Source organism: Leguminivora glycinivorella, chromosome 21 (assembly GCF_023078275.1).
Source record: "Leguminivora glycinivorella isolate SPB_JAAS2020 chromosome 21, LegGlyc_1.1, whole genome shotgun sequence".
NCBI classification, from domain to species: domain Eukaryota; kingdom Metazoa; phylum Arthropoda; class Insecta; order Lepidoptera; family Tortricidae; genus Leguminivora; species Leguminivora glycinivorella.
In genome coordinates, this window is record NC_062991.1 from 302,105 (window position 1) to 322,975 (window position 20,871).

The 20,871-nt window shown below is 41.7% G+C and overlaps 1 protein-coding gene across 1 annotated transcript in view; it reads left to right on the forward strand.

The window, feature by feature from the left end:
- Positions 1–20,871, forward strand: part of LOC125237383 (epidermal growth factor receptor kinase substrate 8-like protein 2) — a 43,564-nt gene that overhangs the window by 13,326 nt on the left and 9,367 nt on the right. The window contains 12 exon segments of the mRNA XM_048144401.1: positions 4,470–4,610; positions 5,151–5,297; positions 7,768–7,838; positions 8,563–8,792; positions 13,048–13,144; positions 15,172–15,350; positions 15,352–15,644; positions 15,826–15,895; positions 17,438–17,530; positions 18,400–18,507; positions 19,601–19,680; positions 20,333–20,457. Of these exon segments, the coding sequence (XP_048000358.1) occupies positions 4,535–4,610; positions 5,151–5,297; positions 7,768–7,838; positions 8,563–8,792; positions 13,048–13,144; positions 15,172–15,350; positions 15,352–15,644; positions 15,826–15,895; positions 17,438–17,530; positions 18,400–18,507; positions 19,601–19,680; positions 20,333–20,457 (1,569 nt within the window). The 5' untranslated portion in view covers positions 4,470–4,534.

The following is a 20,871-nucleotide window of genomic DNA, read 5'->3' on the forward strand; positions in this document are numbered from 1 at the left end:
TTTTTATAATAAGTTACCTGACACTGCTTTGAGATTACCCCTCCCAGCTCTTAAGAACTACTTAAAAAAATCATTGATGTTAAAGGCTTATTACAGAGTCGAGGACTATTTGACAGACAAACATGCATGGCCCGAACCAGAAACTACAAAAAACGAATAGCAATTAAAATAATTGTATTATGTATAGAGGACACAGTTCAGATAAGAAAGCACATCAAATATTTTATATTTTATGTTGTGTAGGTAAATTACATATTTAATGATATTGAGATTCATATTATCTTTTTCTTCTATGACAATTTGATATGTTTTCTCTGAAGAAGAACGACGTATTATTAAGCAATAATATAATTTATTGAAATTGATTTCCATAGAGTACCTAGTCTGTTCATATTCTTTGATGAATACTTTTGCATGTTAAATTGTATGTTGTTATTTAATGCATGTTAATTATAAGATGTAATGTTTTGAAAAGAAGTTGCCCGCCGAGTTTCTTGCCGGTCCCATAGTGGATACCCCCCTCCCAACTGAGGGGGGACTGAAATCTTCTCGAGGCTGAGGCGTAGGGTTAGAGCCGGCGTAGCTTTATTTGACGTTCATATGCGCATTGTAATATGCCTACTTGAAAAATAAATATTTCATTTTCATTTTCATTTCATTTCATTTTCATTTTCATATGCTGAATACCGAATATTTACCGAATATTCGGCCCATCTCTAATAAATACCTAATGCAAATATATTATAAGAATACGTAGTATGCTCAATATGCTGAATACCGAATATTTACCGAATATTCGGCCCATCTCTAATAAATACCTAATGCAAATATATTATAAGAATACGTAGTATGCCTAATATGCTGAATACCGAATATTTACCGAATATTCGGCCCATCTCTAATAAATACCTAATGCAAATATATTATAAGAATACGTAGTATGCCTAATATGCTGAATACCGAATATTCGGCCCATCTCTAATAAATACCTAATGCAAATATATTATAAGAATACGTAGTATGCCTAATATGCTGAATACCGAATATTCGGCCTATCTCTAATAAATACCTAATGCAAATATATTATATGAATACGTAGTATTTGCGTCAGTTAGGTATTTTATTAAAGGCGTTAATAAATGCGTATTTTATGTATTAGTAGTGGAACTGTTGAATGAAGTTTATTTTAGGTATTACTCATACCGTGTAGTATGAAGCTGTGTATCCGCATTAATTACATTTTAGATATTAACGTAAATGAGTCACAATCAAGTTATATGATTCACTGTGATACATAATGACTATATGTATTATAATTATACTCGTAAATATAGTAAATTCTAATCTAAATGATAACGATGATAAAATTATTATCTTTTAATTCGTAATTGTACTTATTTGCAAAATTTCGAAACGTTTTCAAAAATATGGAGAATAATTTAGTTTTTTTTACTGTGTTTAGAAACTCTTATATGAATGAATTAACGAAAAAGCAGTAGAGATACATACTGCACACAAAAAAAGCAACATTTTCAATGTGGACGACAAAATGATAGTTTTTTCATTCCCATCATGGATTGTTCCAAATCTGTAATATTGAGTCTCGTATAAAACTCTTTGTATATGAAGTTTACATTTATTCTCATATCATATGAATTCAACTTTTTCTGCCTGTTATTGCCATGGTTACGGTCCCCTAAGTCACGCTGGTTTTATGCAAAATTATGCTACTGAAATGGCAAATTCAGGAAAGGGCTTGTTAACACCAGAGAAATGCATGTTTGCATAGTTTAAGTAGCATAATTTTGCATAAAACCAGCGTGACTCTGGGGACCGTAACCATGGCAATAACAGGCAAGAAAATGTTCATTTACCCATTTAGACAAAGAAAAAAAATGAAGTTAGTTTATTTTATGATGTCCACAGAAAATAATAAACCTCACCTAACTCATATGACGAAAGTGTTTACCCACATCGCACCGCTAATACTTTAAACGAATACAATATTTTGTAATCTGTAAACGTGACAAAAGTGATAATTGTAAAGTATGAAACCTCCTTGAGTCTAGCAGCACAACTGACTCTATAATAGCTCTTATGGCTTTCAAATGAGGTATATAAACGAATAACAATGTGGACAATGGTATTTGAACAGTTGACAGTGTGTGCGTGAACCACGACATATGTGGAGATAGATATAGCTAGAGACGTGATAACTAGCTGCAATGACCATTATATTATCGTAATCGTTTGTGCATTTGGCTCCGTACCCTGTTGCCTTTTCTGGATCATTTCATTGCCCTCGCTACGAGGCTACGCTAGATTCTTGCCACGCGATTAAAGTGATGACAATACTCCTTATCAGTGGAATGCAGAGTATTCGCGATGTGTCACCATACCAACTCCAAACTATATTCAATCTTATGACTTATCTCAGTCTAATAAGGCCTGATATCGTTCAATGCCAGCTGGTCTAGCCGAAGTCCCATTCATTGACGCTAGGTGACGACCGAAACGCAGTCTGCATCTGTCTCTGTCGCACCACTGCAGACGAGCGAAGAGAGCTAGCTAGGCGTTTTCCAAAATAAATCTCGAAAATCGATTTTATTTTACCATATCTGAACGTGTTTGGGCTCATTCTTCTCAGACTCACGAGCTGATTCGATCCTGACGATAAAAAAATGTGTCCTATTTTTTTCCCTTTTACGTCACGATTTTAGTATGAACTTACCACGTGCGTGACGTATTGGAAACTCGAATTTTGTATGGAAAATTTGGGACACATTTTTTTATCGTCGGGATCGAATCAGCTCGTGATTCAGAATAATCAGCCCAAACACGTCCAGATCTGGTGAAATTCGATATTTGAGATTTAATTTGGAAAACGCCCAGCAACAATAAGCTTACAAAGCGTAAGCTATTGTGACGTTGGCTAGGTTGTACTCACACAGTCTGACCATGCAATTCTGTACCTTTGCGTACATATAATAAGGTAGTATATTCATAATTAAGCTTATCATGTTTAATCTGTGTGTGTCATAGTGTACACTTTGATGAACACATTGTATGTTCGCCTTAAACCTTGGATTTATAGTTTTATTTTTTATTTGATTTGGTTACGAAGTTTAACTGATAGATTAATGATAACAAACATGTATGTAGGATAAGGTACAAGGGGACAATTCCAACTGACAGGTCATATCAACTAATCGAAATATGTACATGTTGCTAATGAGGAAACGAAATAATTTTAACTGCGTATTCCCGATCTCATTTCAAGAGTAAATGTTCCCTAGTGTTTTCATGTATTTCTATTTCCACATTAAAACGTAATCTCAGAACATCACTTTACCTTATGGTACTGGCTGTTAATAATTTCTATATAAAATTGTGTGACAGGGAACAGCGCAATGTCAGAGTCATAGCCCAGTCTCTGTCATAAAATGTTATATAACATTTTTTTTTTTTTTTAATTGTCCAACTTAGGTAATATATAGGTACATAAGTACCGGTCTCATGATACATTTATAACGGTTTTTATACGGCCAGTGTGGGAGCAGACCACCATAAAGCCTCCGCCACACATGCGCGTTTTGACAGCGTGGCGTGAGCGGGGCGCGATGAGAGTGTACCGCCAGCGCGCCCGCGTGCCGCTTATGCCCACGCTCTCTAAACGGTTATGTGTGACGGAGGCTTTATTCCCACGCAGCGCTCTCTAGTCTAGACTCAGGTGCGCGTGCGTCGAATCTGCGAGAAAATGCACATCGGATTGTTTTTTGCCTTAAAAAGTGACACCTAATGGATTCTACGTATGTCACAATGCGTTATTGGAGAAACTATGCTTGCTATGACTTATCGGTTTCTAACACATGATACGGTATTGTGAACTGTTTTTATACACATACATACATAGATGTACATAAACTCACGCTTTTATTCCTAAAAGGGATATGCAACTGCTCTGATGCCGTAGCCGAATAGCATGTCTACGACGCGAAATATAACCTAACCACAAAATTAAAATTTTGAAAAAACCCCCGACCGCGACATAGTGGACCGATTTTCATGAAACATGGCTAAGAACACTCCCGACTAACTCAGCTTTCAGACAAAAAAAACTAAATCTAAATCGGTTCATCCGTTCGGCAGCTACGATGCCACAGACAGACACACACACAGACAGACAAACAGACAGACAGACAGACAGACAGACGGACAGACAGACAGACAGACACGTCAAACTTATAACACCCCTTCGTCTTTGCGTCGGGGGTTAAAAAACGAAACGCCGCGAAAGTTAGTCTGGCTCTGTCACGCCAATACGCAAGAGCGATAGAGACAGATATCTACGAGCGTTTAGTTTCGTGAGCGTTTTTGCCATTCGGCTACGTACCCAGGTCTTACAGGTCTACAATTCATGAACCTCGCATACGATATAAAGCATTAACAGATGATTTCCCTCTTTCCAGACTAAACGAGAAGGTTGACGACGAATCCTGTGATGTCCCTCTCATAAGGCTGAAGATAGAGAGGGATGGCGTCTCGCGCGGGCACGCGCGGGTCGCGGGGAGAGGCGCAGCGCGCGCTTGACGAGTTCGATGAGCTGGCAGGTGGGTGACTACCTTTATTTAAAAAAAACTTTCAAGCTCAATGAGTCAATACTGAGATTTGTGTCTGTGCCATACGGAGGGGTGTGTCTCTTAGGCCCATTTGCACCAACCACTTAACTCAGGGTTAGGGGGCTGTCAACTGTCAAATTCCATATAAAATGGTGGGTTAACCTCGGGTTAAGGTGCTTCTGACCTGGTCTTTTATCAGGATATTCAGGATTTCCCTGACTTTTTCAGAGAAAGTCCTCTGAAATTTTTTACTTTTCTCTCATATACAATCTCTTTGTAAGTCTTCCACTTAAGCTTGCCGAGGTATTCCCGATGAACTACAGTATGGGGTAAAGTAACAAGTGTACAAGTCTAATGGGTCGGCAACGCGCATGTGACACCCCTTGAGTTGCAGGCGTCCATAATTAGGTTGCGGTGGCCGCTTTCAATCAGGTGGGCCGTATACCTGTTTGCCACCGATGTGGTATTAAAAAAAAACATTTCAAGTGTCCAATTTCAAACACACCTTAATACAATATCAACCATTTCCAGGTCTACGAGGCGCTGGGGCAGCCTCCCAAGGGGGTGGGGGGGCGTATACCCTGGAACACCTCGCCACCTTCACCGTCACGAGAGAGACGGGGATAGTCTACCCTGCTGATGGAATGAGACGGCTGCTACAGCTGGAGAAAACCAACGGTTCGTATCATCTGTAGTGTGCTCTGTACACACACATCTTGACGTCTGTATATACACCGTGTTTTTTTTGTTTTCCTTTAAATTCGACACGCAGTTAGGATCATCATCAGGAACCACCCTGTATGTAGCTTTTTGTTAAATTCGAAAAATTGTTTTTTTCTTTTGCATACATAATAAATGGATTAATTAGTGTGAGAGGACCTTAATCATAACATTAAAGTCATTGTCAAGTGTTTGACGGCACATGTCAAAACAAATAACATTAGGAAGTGGTAAGGGATGCCACACACGTGTTCACGTTCAGAAATTTTTTTTTTTTAATAATTCGATAACCGTAAGAGGTAAGAGTTTCTTAGAGAAGTTGATTGTATTTGAACTAAATAATCTTCCCTTAAAATTAACGGAATTCAATAAAATCAGGGTGTATATTCCGTAGCTTAACGGCCTGGCCACGACAATGTTCTAAGCGCGACAGCGGTGAGCGGCAGCCCTACGTGCGAATGAAAAGTCCCATCGCTGTGTCTCGCTCCAATGTATGGCCGCCGCTCACCGCTTAGCCCAATTTCGTGGCTGAGCCGTAAGGATCATATTTTAGTAAAGCCTGACCAGAAATACAGGGTGTAACATTAATGCTGGTGATCCATTTAAGAGCATAACCGGTATCGAATAGCGGTTACGAATACCACTTCCTTTTTTTTAAATAAACACCATGAAAATTAAAGGTACTATAGAAGGTAATGTATAAGCCGTAGGATTTATCTTCGGCAATTATGTTACACAGTGTATACGACTATTATCAAGAGGGCGCTGTCATTCTGATGTATGCGGTGACAGTTCAGTTTAGTATGAAGAAAATAGTTCCAATGATTTTCCGCAAGATGGCGCGTAGTATTAAAAAAAAAATATTTTAAGCGGGTTACTCACGTATTAAGTCGATATAGCGTTCGAACACTCACTCGCGTGCTGGGTATGCGTCGCGCTCTCGACACGTAAAGGCGGGGTCGCTACTCTTGAGAAAGATCCTCGAAAATTGGATCGAAACATGTCGAACGCTATATCGACTTAATACGTGAGTAACCTGCTTAAAATATTTTTTAAATATGTATGAGTCTCACGGGAGTTTTATAGTTAAAAATGGCGCGTAGTCATATATTTCTGGTCAGGCTATAAACCACACGTTCAGCTAACAAGTAGCTTTCTTCAACGCTCCTCCTTACATGGCGACCCTGCCAGTGTGGCCTCGTGCTGTTCCGGCAGCGCGCTGCGCTTGCTAGTCAAGGTTGTGATCCAACTCCTTACACACTATCAACTAAGTGTACCTACCGATATACTGACTTACAAGTACTTAAAAGACAATTAGAGAAATAATTACATTACTCATTAATCTTCATCTAAGTACCTATAATCTAGATATTATATACGAATGCAATTTTCCGTGAATGATTCACTAATTATATTGTAACACTATCGTAAAGTGTACTTCGGTACTTTACCTTGTCTTGAGTAATTCCTTTTGTAATCATGTTTAACTAATGCGTAGATATGCTGATAATGATATGGACAGCACAAATACATTAAAGCCTCCGCCTCACATAAAGCGTTTTGATAGCGTAGCGTCAGCGGAGCGTTAGCTGAGCGCAATGATAGCGGCGCGCCGGCGGAACGCTGGCGTTCCGCTCGCAATCCGCGCGCATTCCGCTCGCAATCCGCGCTCGTTAGTTCCCGCCGGCGTCCGCTGGGCGCACCGCTATCGTTGCGCTCCGCTAACGCTCCGCTACCGCTCCGCCTACGCTATCAAAACGCGCATGTGTGGCCGAGCTACACATGTGTGTACTGTGTACCTATTACACAATTTAATAAAGTAAAGTAAGTACGTTTTCAAATTATCCGATCCGATATCGGATGTAGGACCGATATCCCAAACATTTTAGCCGCCATATTTGATTTTTGACTTTGAAATCCTTCCGATGTCCGATATCGGATCGGATAATGTGAAAACGCACTTAATAGGCACCATCATAGTAAGAAAAAGGTGGATTAACTTCTCCAGTTGGACCTCGCTAAAGCATCATAGTTGCGTTATCCCGGCATTTTCCACGGCTCATGGGAGCCTGAGGTCCGCTGTGACAACTAATCCCAGGATTTGGCGTAGGCACTAGTTTTACGAAAGCGACTGCCATGTGACCTTCCAACCCAAATGGTAACTAGGCCTTATTGGAATTAGTCCGGTTTCCTCACGATGTTTTCCTTCACCGAAAAGCGACTGGCAAATATCAAATGACATTTCGCACATAAGTTTCGAAAAACTCATTGGTACGAGCCGGGGTTCGAACCCGCGACCTCCGGATTGAAAGTCGCACGCTCTTACCGCTATGGTACCTAAATGGTAGCATAACATGCTGTTTTCACATGCCGTTGGATTTTTATGATAAACTTCTCAAACTAACCATAATTTTTGTGTGTGTTACAGGAATATGGAGCCAAAAGATGCAGTTATGTTTAGACGGACAGTGGGTGCTTGTTATGGACTACGAAACAGGGGTAAGAGGCCATGCTATATTTATACGGTAAGAGCGTGTGACTTGTGCGAAAACATCGTGAGGAAACCTGACTAATCCCAATAAGGCCTTATTAGTTACCCTTTGGGTTGGATAGAAGGTCAGATGGTAGTCGCTTTCGTAAAACTAGTGTATACTTACGCTAAACCCCCTATTCGTAAACGTAGTCTAAAGTTATCAAGCCGATAAAGTTCGTTTGTCCCTTCCGACGTATTGGTGTGATAGAAAAGGACAAACGAACTTTATCGGCTTATTAATAACATTAGAGTACGTTTATGAATAAGGGGTAAATATACAGTTTATCAACACTAAAGGGAGGCGTCCACAAACCCGCATTTAGTATTATTTTCTTTGTATAGAAAGTCACACATGTGCGTCCACTGATCCGCGCCGTACGTACCGAAATAACCGGACCACAAAATTGAAATTTTGAAAAAATTCCCAACCGCGACATAGTGGACCGATTTTCATGAAACATGGCTAAGAACACTCCCGACTAATTCAGCTTTCAAACAAAAAAAAACGAAATCTAAATCGGTTCATCGGTTCGGGAGCTACGATGCCACAGACAGACAGACAGAAACGTCAAACTTATAACACCCCGTCGTTTTTGCGTCGGGGGTTAAAAATGCGATGCGATGCGTCCAATACGTATGTGGACTTGGTGGCTTAAACACCCAGTTATAACTTTTTTGGTGTTGTTTCAGTCCGTGATGGAGCGCTTCCCCGCGGCCTGGGTCCACTCCCCTACCGCCTTCACCTCCCCTGAGCCCGCGGAGCTGTACAACAACGTACTCGCCTTCGTTGTGGGCCCCCCCTCCTCCCCCTCACCGGCTAACTCCCCCGCACCTGGAGAAGCGCCGAGGAAGGAGCTACACATCTTCCAGTGTCATGATGTTGGGGCACAGGCGCTAGTTGAAGAGCTAAATGCGCTAAAGTAAGTAATGTGTTGTTTTTTGACTATAACTCTTAGACCGTTATAGATACGACGAAATGATCTAATACAGTTGTGAAGAACGTAAAATAAACTATAATTCCTCTATACATTGTAGAACTGTAGCTCTTACGGTTAAAAAGATATAGGGCAAAGATTGTGTACTTTTTCTAAAATCGCCGCGGAGCTCCGTCTCTCGTCGCCCTCGTGGTCATTTTATTTCATTTAAATACATCATTTAAATCTTTTACACATAATCCATAAGCTGCGTTCATATGTCTAGTCAGTAATGGCAATTACGAACATGTTTATGTCTATATGTCTATGATAATTTCTACTTAGCTTAGTTTTAAGTTATATGTATGTAATATGTATAAGTTTAGTCAGTTGCTCTTCCACAATGTACCTAGTATATATGATGTGTAATATGATGTACCTAGTATAGCCCCTCCCTAGCGCATATTGTTTACTTAAATTAAATACTATCTGTGCACACATGTTTAGAGTTATAGGCCAGCTCAGTACTTTAGTAAAATTGTAATGTATTTTTCTATTAATGTCTGTAACTTGTTTTGTGAGCCAAATAAATAAATTAAAATTAATTAAATTAAATATGAAATCTACATTTCTTCCATACACTGTAAAGCTAAATCTTTTACAGTTAAGGGGCTGACAACACTCATTTGCACAAAAATTGATGTTACTTGCGCAGTTTTTTAAGACGAACTATTCGTTTTAGCAAGGCAAGAAAATTATATGTATTATTTATTCATTATATTTCAACGAACATAGCTTGGTGCGTAGCCGAATGGCACAAACGCTGACGAAACGAAACGCTAGTAGAACTATTCGTTGTATTGGCGCGACAGAGCCAGACTAACAGGCGCGGCGTTTCGTTTTAGATTTAGCGTCGGAGAAATGCCATTCGGCTACGCACGCTGGATACACGATTTAACGAAATCGGCTCGATAGAAAAAAATTTCAAAGATTGGTCTCGAGTTCGTCATTAAACGGTTCTATGTCGTTCAGTTATTTACTTAGTTGTCTTTAATTAAAATTACAACTACAAAAATATACATACCTAAAACACTAACGAAACATATTGCACAAATAATGCATTTTTCTATTTTTATTTTAATATTTTTCCGTACTTTCCGTACCTCGTACGCTTTGCAATTCAAGGTGACAAATATTTGAGTAGGTATGTTTATTTATCCACCGATATCAAAACACAAGTATTTACGGTCACAAAGCCAGTCAGGTATCTAATCCGATAAGATATATCGAGATGAAGTGAAGTGCAGAGCGAGGTCAGTGAGATGTACAACCAACAACCTGTGCGCACGCGCCGCGCGAAATACCGGTACGGGATTTAGTATTCATTTTCCAATATTTCTGTTAATTTTTGGAGTTGTAGTATACAGAGAGAGGGTTACTGTGTTTAAAGAGAAAAAAAAAAAACAAAAATGGGAACGTGCAGTGTGTGAGTTTTCAAAATGACATTCGTATTTTTAACCTCCGACGCAAAAATGACGGGGTGTTATAATTTTGACATGTCTGTCTGTCTGTCCGTCTGTCTGTCTGTCTGTCTATCTGTCTGTATGTTTGTCTGTCTGTGTGTGTGTGTCTGTCTGTGGCATCGTAGCTCCCGAACGGATAAACCGATTTAGATTTAGTTTTTTTGTCTGAAAGCTGAGTTAGTCGGGAGTGTTCTTAGCCATGTTTCATGAAAATCGGTCTACTATGTCGCAGTCGGGGGTTTTTTCAAATTAGCGATACGAGAATAAGAGAAGTCAGTGTCAAACAATGTCGTCCGATGTCACCCGAAACCGAGGGCCTTTATGAAATTTCACGGACTGTATGGCACTGCTCCCAGCGCGAGCTAGTAAGTAAACTATGAGCTATTGGTTATAAAAACGAACAAAAGATAATCCCTCCCGTGTAAAGAATAAAAGAGACACGGCGATGTTTATAGTTACTCGCCCAGCGGTGAACTATCAATATCGCCGTGTCTTTTATTTGCACGGGAGTGCTTATCTTTTGTTCGTTTTTATAGACGATAGCTCATAGTTTAGTAGCTCGCGGTGGGACTAGTGCCTAAATCTACTGCTGCCGTCTTCGATACTTTAGATACGCGGAGCTCGGCCTTTGGTCTTCGCATAATTTAGATACTTGTGATATTGTCAGACAACAAGACAAAAAGAGAGTTTAAGACGCTGACAGCACCCAATGGCCTTGACGCTAGCATACACTGTCTGTCGCGATGCCACTAAAAGAGGGCGGATAGGTACGAAAAGTGCGGAAAATATTAAAATAAAATAGAAAGATGCATTATTTGTGCAAAATGTTTTGTTAGTGTTTTAGATATGTATATATTTGTTATTATAATAATACTAACTATAAAGACAACTAAGTGAATAATTGAACGACATACAACCGTTTAATGACGAACTCGAGACCAATCTCTGCAATTTTTTTCTATCGAGCCGATTTCATTAAATCGTGTATCGAGTACGGCTATGTTCTTTGAAATATAATGAATAATAACATATAATTTACTTGCCTTACTAAGACTAATAGTTTGTCTTAAAAAACTGCGCAAGTAACATCAATTTTACGCAATTGGGTGTTGTCAGCCCCTTAAAAAATTATGATTTTGAATCATACAAGATTGGATATTTTACAGTTAGAATCTATGTATTTTTTCTCGTGGCGGCGTGGTGAAAATTTTTGTGTTTCACTCGGTGGTAAAATTTGTTTAATATTCGGACCGTATAGATACTATAAATTAGAATATTTTCTTGCTTATCACTACCGGCTAAACATCAACTTTGCCCCTTATAATCTTACAAATTTTCATTGTTGTATTGTTGTTACAAATTGAATAAAATTTTGCATAACAATGACGCCAAACTAATAATAAAATCTGTAAACATCAAAACCACCCAAGACGATTTTGACCAGCATTTGCAAAACGCTAAGCAGCCCTCACAACCCGTAACCCCACGCATTAAAGTGCAATTTTGCTCAATTCAACCGCAATAAAACTTGCAGTTCTACATCGCGCTATCGAAATTTTTATTTCTTCTGCATAGATACCATTTTGAATGTAGAATGAACGGGTCAACCGCTTTCGAAGGAAGCCAGTGCTGTCAAGCTGGTATAACTTGACAGACGTTCAGATGCACTCTTGGAGTGACAACAGTCAAATACACATGTCAAATGGAAATGGTCTTCGGACTCTGTGACTTCGAGGCGGTCTCATACCCTCAGTGGTTGGTGCGACCCACTTTTTGAGGTGTTTTATTAACCCGTGGAGCGTCCTATAGGCACACGGTGTCTAAAAAAAAAAACATTCAGTCGAATTGAGAACCTCCTCCTTTTTTGAAGTCGGTTAATAATTCGTATGTAATTTAGGGGAGCGGGCGCTCCAGGGGAATGAACTGGGTAAGGTTGTTTAAAAAATGTTTTTGAACAACGTATATGCACTTTAAAATGCGCGTAATCGTTTTCGTCCTACCTTCATTCTTATTTTGTCAACAATCTAAAAAAAATAATGACGCTGCAACGTACAGTACAGTAACTACACGGTAGGTTTACATCCTCTAGTTCTCATTTTTTTATACCACGTCGGTGGCAAACAGGTATACGGTCCGCCTGATGGAAAGCGGTCACCGCAACCTACGGACGCCTGCAACTCAAGGGATGTCACATGCGCGTTGCCGACCCATTAGAAACTTGTGTACTCGTGTATATATTTTCGTACATATTCCAAAATTTATTCTGAAGTGTTATTGAGTAACACTAACAAACGATTCCTAATTCAATGACCACAAAATTACAATTTTGAAAAAACCCCCGACCGCGACATAGTAGACCGATTTGAAACATGGCTAAGAACACTCCCGACTAACTCAGCTTTCAGACAAAAAAAATTAAATACATATACATCGGTTCATCCGTTCGGGAGCTACGATGCCACAGACAGACACACACACAGACAGACAGACACGTCAAACTTATAACACCCCGTCGTTTTTTGCGTGGGGGGTTCAAAATAAAACAAATGCTTTCTGAATCTTGAAAGTATTTAGGTATATTTTGGAAGGGTAGGTTTGAAAAATGTAATCACTCCACGTGTATTTTTGTTTTGCGCTCTTAATAGAATTATGTAGAATGCCAACTTGCCAATTGACTTGGTTTAGTTTGAAGATTATTTTGTGTCATAAAAGAGTGTTAACAGTGTGTGTTGTTCCAGGGGTGGCGGAGGGGGCGGAACAGACGCGGGGAGGGAGCGAGACTTCGTGATTGAGAGAGAGAGGGAGAGAGATGACATCGAGCGACCTCGGCGGCAGGTGAGATAGACAATATAATACCCCTGACACCCAGAGATTTTCACGTTTAAGAATATAGGTTATAATTGGCAATTATTACGATACGAGTTCACAGTCACATTTAGAATTAGGAAGATTGAAATTATTCATGTTATTATTACTACTCATTAACTTACTTGATGGCTGGCGCGATAACCCAAAATGAGTTTTGGCCTCCAACACAGCACGCCATTTTGCTCGGCGTTGAGCGGTATCGCGCCAGCTTTCGCCGACGCCGAGCTAACGGAGGTCTACCTCCACTCTATCCGCCCAACGATATTTCGGGTTAGGCTTGTGTCGTTCACGAACTATGAACTGTTAGGAATAAAATCCCATCAATGACCGAAATGAACTGAATCTTTCCGTGGTCTGTGAATCGGTCTTTGCTCATTTAGTTCAGTATAGGATCGGCGAGCGCGAGCGGTTTGGATCGAGAGAACGAATGTGACTGCGCCGACCGAGAGCGAGAGCTACTTAGCAGAGCAACAAAAAAAGTCAAGTTTTCATATTAAACTTCGGTTACTTACAACCTTTCGGCCCGGAAAGTTTCTATCTGTAGACTATTCGTATCATTTTGACACTATTCGGTCCCATTCGTTCTGATCTTTCTGACCGCAGTGGTCGCTGGTCTGGCTGAACTAAATGAGCAAAAGACCTAAAAGAGCGAACTAGTTCGTGGGAGCGATTGAACGAGATCGGAGCGCTCCGATCAACGAACGAAACGGTACAAGCCTATTTCGGGTGTCCAGCAGGACGGCGTCCAATCGGTCGCCCCAAGTAGGCCCTTTTGACTGCTCGATCTTCTCCCTTCTCTCAAGGTGACTACCTAGTACATAATCTTAATTTCAAGTAGATTTGCAACTATGCATCGGCTGGGCAATTTTGCAAATTAACACAATACTTTCTGCACTTGGCACGAAATTTTACAGCCCGTATCACGTAATCTTTTGAGCTTATACCGCGAGTTTTTAACGTTTTAGAATACGTTGCTCGATATCATAATATAGCATAGCATAAATATTACGAGTCAATGTCACGGAAAATGTATGTAATTTTATAGCAGTAGGTAAGTGACTGTAAGAGGTAGGGCGCTGACCGCTGCTCACTGTCACCATACAATGAAATGCCATTTTCCGTGATGTCCTACAATTTCAAAAATTCATGATAGATGCACTGAAGGTAAATCATTTCCGTCTTGACACCACTTCAAAAGGCTACCGACGCTACCGTGACCAAAGATCCTATCACAATCATTATTTTATTAATATCAAATATCAAATATGAATATCAAAGCGGTAGCGATCTCGATAATAATGCAAATTGACCGAGATCCGTCGATAATTTCCATTATTTGCACGGCTTCTCGAAACGATCGATAGTATCGCCAGCGATAAGCTATCGATGAATAATCTATCGATAGCAACGCTTAGTCGATGCCGAGAAGAGCGGTGGAAAACACTGTACCTACAATTTAAATTCCACCTTCTTTGTGCAAACAAGTCAATATAAATATTATGTCTTGGTAAATGTGGGGATTTTAGTGTGAATATGGCGCGTATGTACCATACGTTGACGCGTCAGCAATGGGAAGCGGTCTTGGTGGTAAGTGCTTCAGGACTCCATCAGAATGCATAGGAATATAACACATTAAGTTCTTGCGTTTTGTATACATTTTTCGGTCTTACTCGATAAAATAACATTTTTACTCGTAATCATTTTATCCAACGTTTCGGACAGGTTGCACGTTGCACTAGCCGTCCTTCCGCTCTGACGTCATCGTCAGTCTTCCGCGTTCGACTCGTGTGTGTCTTAAAAATGTACTTATAGGAATATGTTGAACACAGCATGTTATCTATCTAATGTCAATATATCATTTTCTGGGCTTAAATAATGCTCTGATACGGTCGTATGTATTTCAGCATATTATTTATGCATCACAAGGCCTCACTATTAGCTTACTCACTTGAAGACAAACCTATAGGTTCCTCAACGACTCCATTATTTTCCAGCAAATGTCCGCGCAGCTGGGCCGCGAGCGTGAACGCGACGACGCCTCCTCAACGGGCTCCGAGCGCCTCTACGAGCAAGACATCGCCATCCTCAACCGCTGCTTCGACGACATCGAGAAGTTCATCGCCCGCCTCCAACACGCCGCCGCCGCCGGCAGAGAACTGGAAAGAAGACGACGCGCGACGAGGCAAAAGACAAGCCGGAGCCGGCGATGGAATGCTGGCTTTAAGAACGCGTCCGCCGCATGAAAGAGATTTCGTCGACGTCCTACAAAAATTCAAACTATCCTTCAACTTGTTGGCGCGTCTCCGCGCACATATACACGATCCTAATGCTCCAGAACTAGTACATTTCCTATTCACGCCACTGGCTTTGATAGTGGATGCGGCGCAAGATGCGGAGGGCGGGGCGGCCGGGCCCCTGCCGGCGAGGGTCGTGCAGCCGCTGCTGACGAGAGATGCGTTAAATCTGCGCAAGATGCGGAGCTGTGGGCTGGGAGATGCTTGGCTTATACCTAGGTGAGTTCCTTACATAAGTTACCAATAGTTTTAATTTGGCAAGTGACCATTGGTTGTTCAGCTACTGCTGACGAAAGAAGCGACGGGACCATTTGCAGTTCTACTGTTGACTGACGAGAGATGCGTTAAATCTGTTGGCGAACTGTGTGACCAGTAAAGAGACGGAGCTGTGGCACTCGCTGGGCGATGCTTGGCTTATACCTAGGTGAGTTCTTTACATACTTAAATTACAATAGTAGATTCGAGATAAAGTGACTAATAGACCGTTGGTAGTTCAGCTATATTCTGGCTAGAGATGGGTTGAATCTGTTGGCGAACTGTGTGACCAGTAAAGAGACGGAATTGTGGCACTCGCTGGGCGATGCTTGGCTTATACCTAGGTGAGTTCTTTCTCTATAAGTTACAGTAGTTAGGAGTTACATTAGTTAGGTCCCCTGAAACATGCTCGTCACATAATGAACTTCCTATAATAAATAATGTCATTTCAGAAGTGACCGTAAACTGATAATGTATGCGTCATCAAGTATTTTTGTGGCGCGATTATTTATATAAATTAATCCGCAGATAATAGGTACACATGTAGCATTAACAAACATATCTGAATGAGATAAACTCGAAGATAAGTGCGGGATATTCCGCGGATTATCTTTGACAACACGGATTCGCTTTTAGACCAGAAATGATTAAATTTATATTGGAAAGTATTTTCTTTTGGCGAAACAATATCGCTGGTGCGAGGAAGCCCAGGCCCGGTAGCCGAATGGCATTAATTTCTGCGATGCGAAATCCCGCAGATACGCAAGAGCGATAGAGATAGATAGCTACGGAAGAGATATATATATATATATTTTTTTTAATACTACGACGGTGGCAAACAAGCATACGGCCCGCCTGATGTAAAGCGGTCACCGTAACCTATGGACGCATGCAACTCAAACAGTGTCACATACGCGTTGCCACCCCATAGAAACTTGTGCATTCTCTCTTGCTGTGTTAAGTACACAAGTTCTAAGGAGGGTTCGGGTTGCCGACGGACGACGGACAATAGACGGAACAAGTTAGTTCCGTAAGTCCTCCCGTCATCAGCACCCGATATTTGTGCATTCGGCTACGCACATTGAAAGAGCTGTCCGTACTCGGTCTACCCAACTGGCGTGAAGTGGCGCAGGATAGGGCAGAGTGGCGATTTCTTGTGTCGGAGGCCAAGATCCTTTTTGGGTCGCTGAGTCCGTGAATTAAGTAAGTAAGCCTTCACCAAAAGCAATTGGATCGGTGTTCCATTGGTCACCGATTCGAGTCCTGTCGGAGGCGTTACTTGTCGTCCCTTTAGAAACCTGTACACTTCTTTTTTGAAGAACCCCCTGCAGCCCTGTAGACCTCTGTTTTTGCGACGTTCCTGGGCGCTTTTCAAAATAAATCTCGAATATTGAATTTCACCATATCTGGACGTGTTTGGGCTCATTCTTCTCAGAATCACGAGCTGATTCGATCCTGACGATAAAAAAATATGTCCTCTACGTCACGATTTTAGTTTTCGAGCGTGACGTATTGGAAACTCGAATTTTGTATGCAAAATTTGGGACACATATTTTTATCGTCGGGATCGAATTAGCTCGTGATTCTTTGAAGAATGAGCCCAAACACGTCCAGATCTGGTGAAATTCGATATTCGAGATTTATTTTGAAAAACACCCTTCTACCAGGCTTGGGTGACTCTTCCTAATGTGGTGAACATGTTGTGTTACAGAGAGCAATGGAAGACCAGCATCCCACCGTACCAGCCAGTCTTCATGGACGGATGGTCGCCAGACTACCAGGTGGACGATCAACCACTACGCAGGTAATTAACTTATTTATTAAACAATAAAATGATATTAAAGTTAGGATCCCCAAATTAGACTAAGATACATACATACAATCACGCCTGTATCCCATAAAGGGGTAGGCAGAGCACATGAAACTACTAAAGCTTCAGTGCCACTCTTGGCAAAAAAGGGGTCGAAAGGAAACGAAACTGTGACATTGCAGTGACAGGTTGCCAGCCTCTCGCCTACGCCACAATTTAACCCATATCCCATAGTCGTCTTCTACAACACCCACGGGAAGAAAAGGGGTGGTGAAATTCTTAACCCGTCACCACACAGGCAACTAACTAGACTAAGATAAGATATAAGATAAGATATAAGTGGAAATCCAAAAAAATGAGACCTGTATACCTCCTCTAGTCTTGACAGAGTTACAAAATCAAATCCAAGTAAGCAAGGGTCCTTTAGCTTTTTATTACTTGTCCAAAATTGTGTATCCTGATTATTTATGTCTGTGTGTTATTGTTGTGATCGCCCCTATAATCTTTGTTGTAAATGTATTCGTATAACATTTGTACCAACTTGTTAATTGTTAGCTTATTTGTGACGTTTTCAAAAGGTACGACATTGTCGCTTAAGCATTAGGACGCTCATGTTCATTCGGATAAACGAGCACTCCTTACGATAAGTGACAATATGGTACAGTGAGCTGTAAAAGTGCAAGGCGAATTTATCAATGAATTCATTCCTAATTTCTCCATGCAATTTTGCAGCTGACTGTACATTCTTGAAACCTGTCGCTTGTATATTCTTGTTCACAATTTAATGTGCCATCATCTCACCTGTCACCAATGTGTGACTGACCATTGTGTCGTCTTACGTGTTTGTGTGTGCTGTGTGTTAGATCATCCCCCCGTCGCGTGTCAGCGGCAGGGGAGCCCCCCGCGGAGCCCTACTACGAACGGGAGGAGCCCTCACTGTACGGAGAACAACAGTACCCCCCATACGACAGGTAAAGCTTATGTGATGTCCAAAATATTTTCACTAATGCTAATGCCAAAGACATTTAACTCCGTATAGCCAGATAAAGTCTAAGAAAAAAACGTACCTCAAAACCATACAGAAAAAAGTACGGTGACCTAGATGGCGATACACTTTTGGGGGATACTCGGCTAGATGGCGCTAATATTAATATTTGACATTTTAACACATATCAAGCTAAGAATATGGGCCAAATTGTCAAAACTGAGGTTCAAAAGTTTTAAGCCCGTGTCGAAAGGTGGCATATCAGTCTATGCACTGTGATTACACAATTACACATTTTACTTTGACAGTAACTCTCTATAATACTCGATCCTCTTTGCTAATACATTACCCTCAATAGGTAAAGTTTCCGTGACGGTCAAAACATATTCTTTAATAAGTCTTATACGACAGTTAAAGCTTCTATGTGATGTCCAAAACATTTTGACTAATAAAGTACCCTCCATGACACAGGTTAAGCTTCTGTGATGTCCAAAACATTTTCAATATAAAGATTAAATTCGGGGAGGAAAATGAAGGACTAAACCGCCACGCACGCCGATCAAAACCTTTGGCACGCTCAATATCCGCATACTTAAAGTATCGGGCAAAGCCTGATGTACCGGTTAGGCCGGGCGCCTTTGTCACCGAAAGTGTCGAGTGAAGCCCGACGTACGCGGTACAAAGCCAGGCGCCTTATGGTACCTGGTTCTTAAAGTGCCTTCGCTTTTTGAAGGGGTTTCGGGTGAAATCGGAAGTGATCGTAAAATAGACGACTTGTTTTAAAGCTCGGCCACACATGCGCGTTTTGAGAGCGTAGGCGGAGCGTTAGCGGAGCGCAATGATAGCGGTGCGCCGGACAACGCTGGCGTTGCGCCCAGCGGACGCCGGCAGGGAACTAACGAGCGCGGATTGCGAGCGGAACGCCAGCGTTCGTTCGACGCACCGCTATCATTGCGCTCCGCTAACGCTCCGCCTACGTTCTCAAAACGCTTTTTGTGTGGCGGAGGCTTTATTCCCGTATTAAGTATCGCCCTACATGTAATTTATGACACTATCAGTCATTTTAATGTGTGTCACAGGTCTCCCGCGCCGCGTGCGCACGATTCCGGCTCAGCAGCATCGTCGCCAGAACGGGAGCCGTACCGGCAAGAGGACGAAGGTCAGTAACACTATGAGATACTCTACAGCATCTCACGCGTCACCCAAGCTACTAGCGTCTAGTAGACTCTGTGCGCGGGCGCAACTGTATAACGACATCATTCTCCGGAGCTGACGCTAGTAGCCACACTTATGACAGTGCGACAAGCGTTTATGAGATAACGCAGCGGTCCACATCATCTAATTAGCGTCACTCAAGCATCGTCTAGTAGACTCCGTGCCTGCTTTGCGTAAAACGCCATTCTCCAGAAAGACTCTGAAAGACGCTATAGTGTTGCCATACTTATGATCGAGCGCCCAGCGTTTATGTCCCAGAGGTTCACATTAGTGTCTCCCGCACCGCTAATGCACCACTCTAATTCAGTGGTGTTGTCGCCAGAACGAAAGCCATATCGAGGCCGAAGCTTAGTAACACTTTCTTTAGTTAACTAAACCAAATCAAACTGCAGAACCTGCTAACGATAGACACCACGAAAAAATTAAAAACGTACTTTTGGATATCAACCCGGCATCGCTGGAACACGTCTATTCCTTTTTATCTTCTGCAATTTTAACTCAAAAATTCAAAAAGCGTGTCGTATGAATTATCAGTTCCTTCTTTTATCATCATGGCACTTCGTTCGCTAAATAACATTGCATTTTTTTTCTCACAGATGACCTTGGCGAAGCGTGGGCTCGTGGCGTGGCGGCCCGCGGCGGTCGTGTCGTGCGCGTCACATACCCGCGCACCGCCAACAACGACAAGGAGCTAAGTGTTGTCAGAGGAGAATACTTAGAGGTGCGTCACATGCTTGTTTTATACAGATGACCTTAGCGAAGCGTGTCGTGTCGTGCGCGTCACGTACCCGCGTACAGCCAACAACGACAAGGATTTTAAGTGTTGTTAGAGGAGGTGCGTCACATGCTTGTTTTATACTGATGACCTTGGCGAACCGTGTCGTGTCGTGCGCGTCACGCACCTGCGCACCGCCAAAAACGACAAGGAGCTAAGTGTTGTTAGAGGAGAATACTTAGAGGTGGTACGTACAGATGACGGGCTTGTTCACGCACCCGCGTACCGATGACAAGGAGCTAAGTGTTGTTGGCGAGGTACGCGTGTTCATAGATGATGACGTGCGCGTCACGTACCCGAGTACAGCCAACAACGACAAGGAGCTCAGAGGAGAATACTTAGAGGTGCGTCACATGCTTG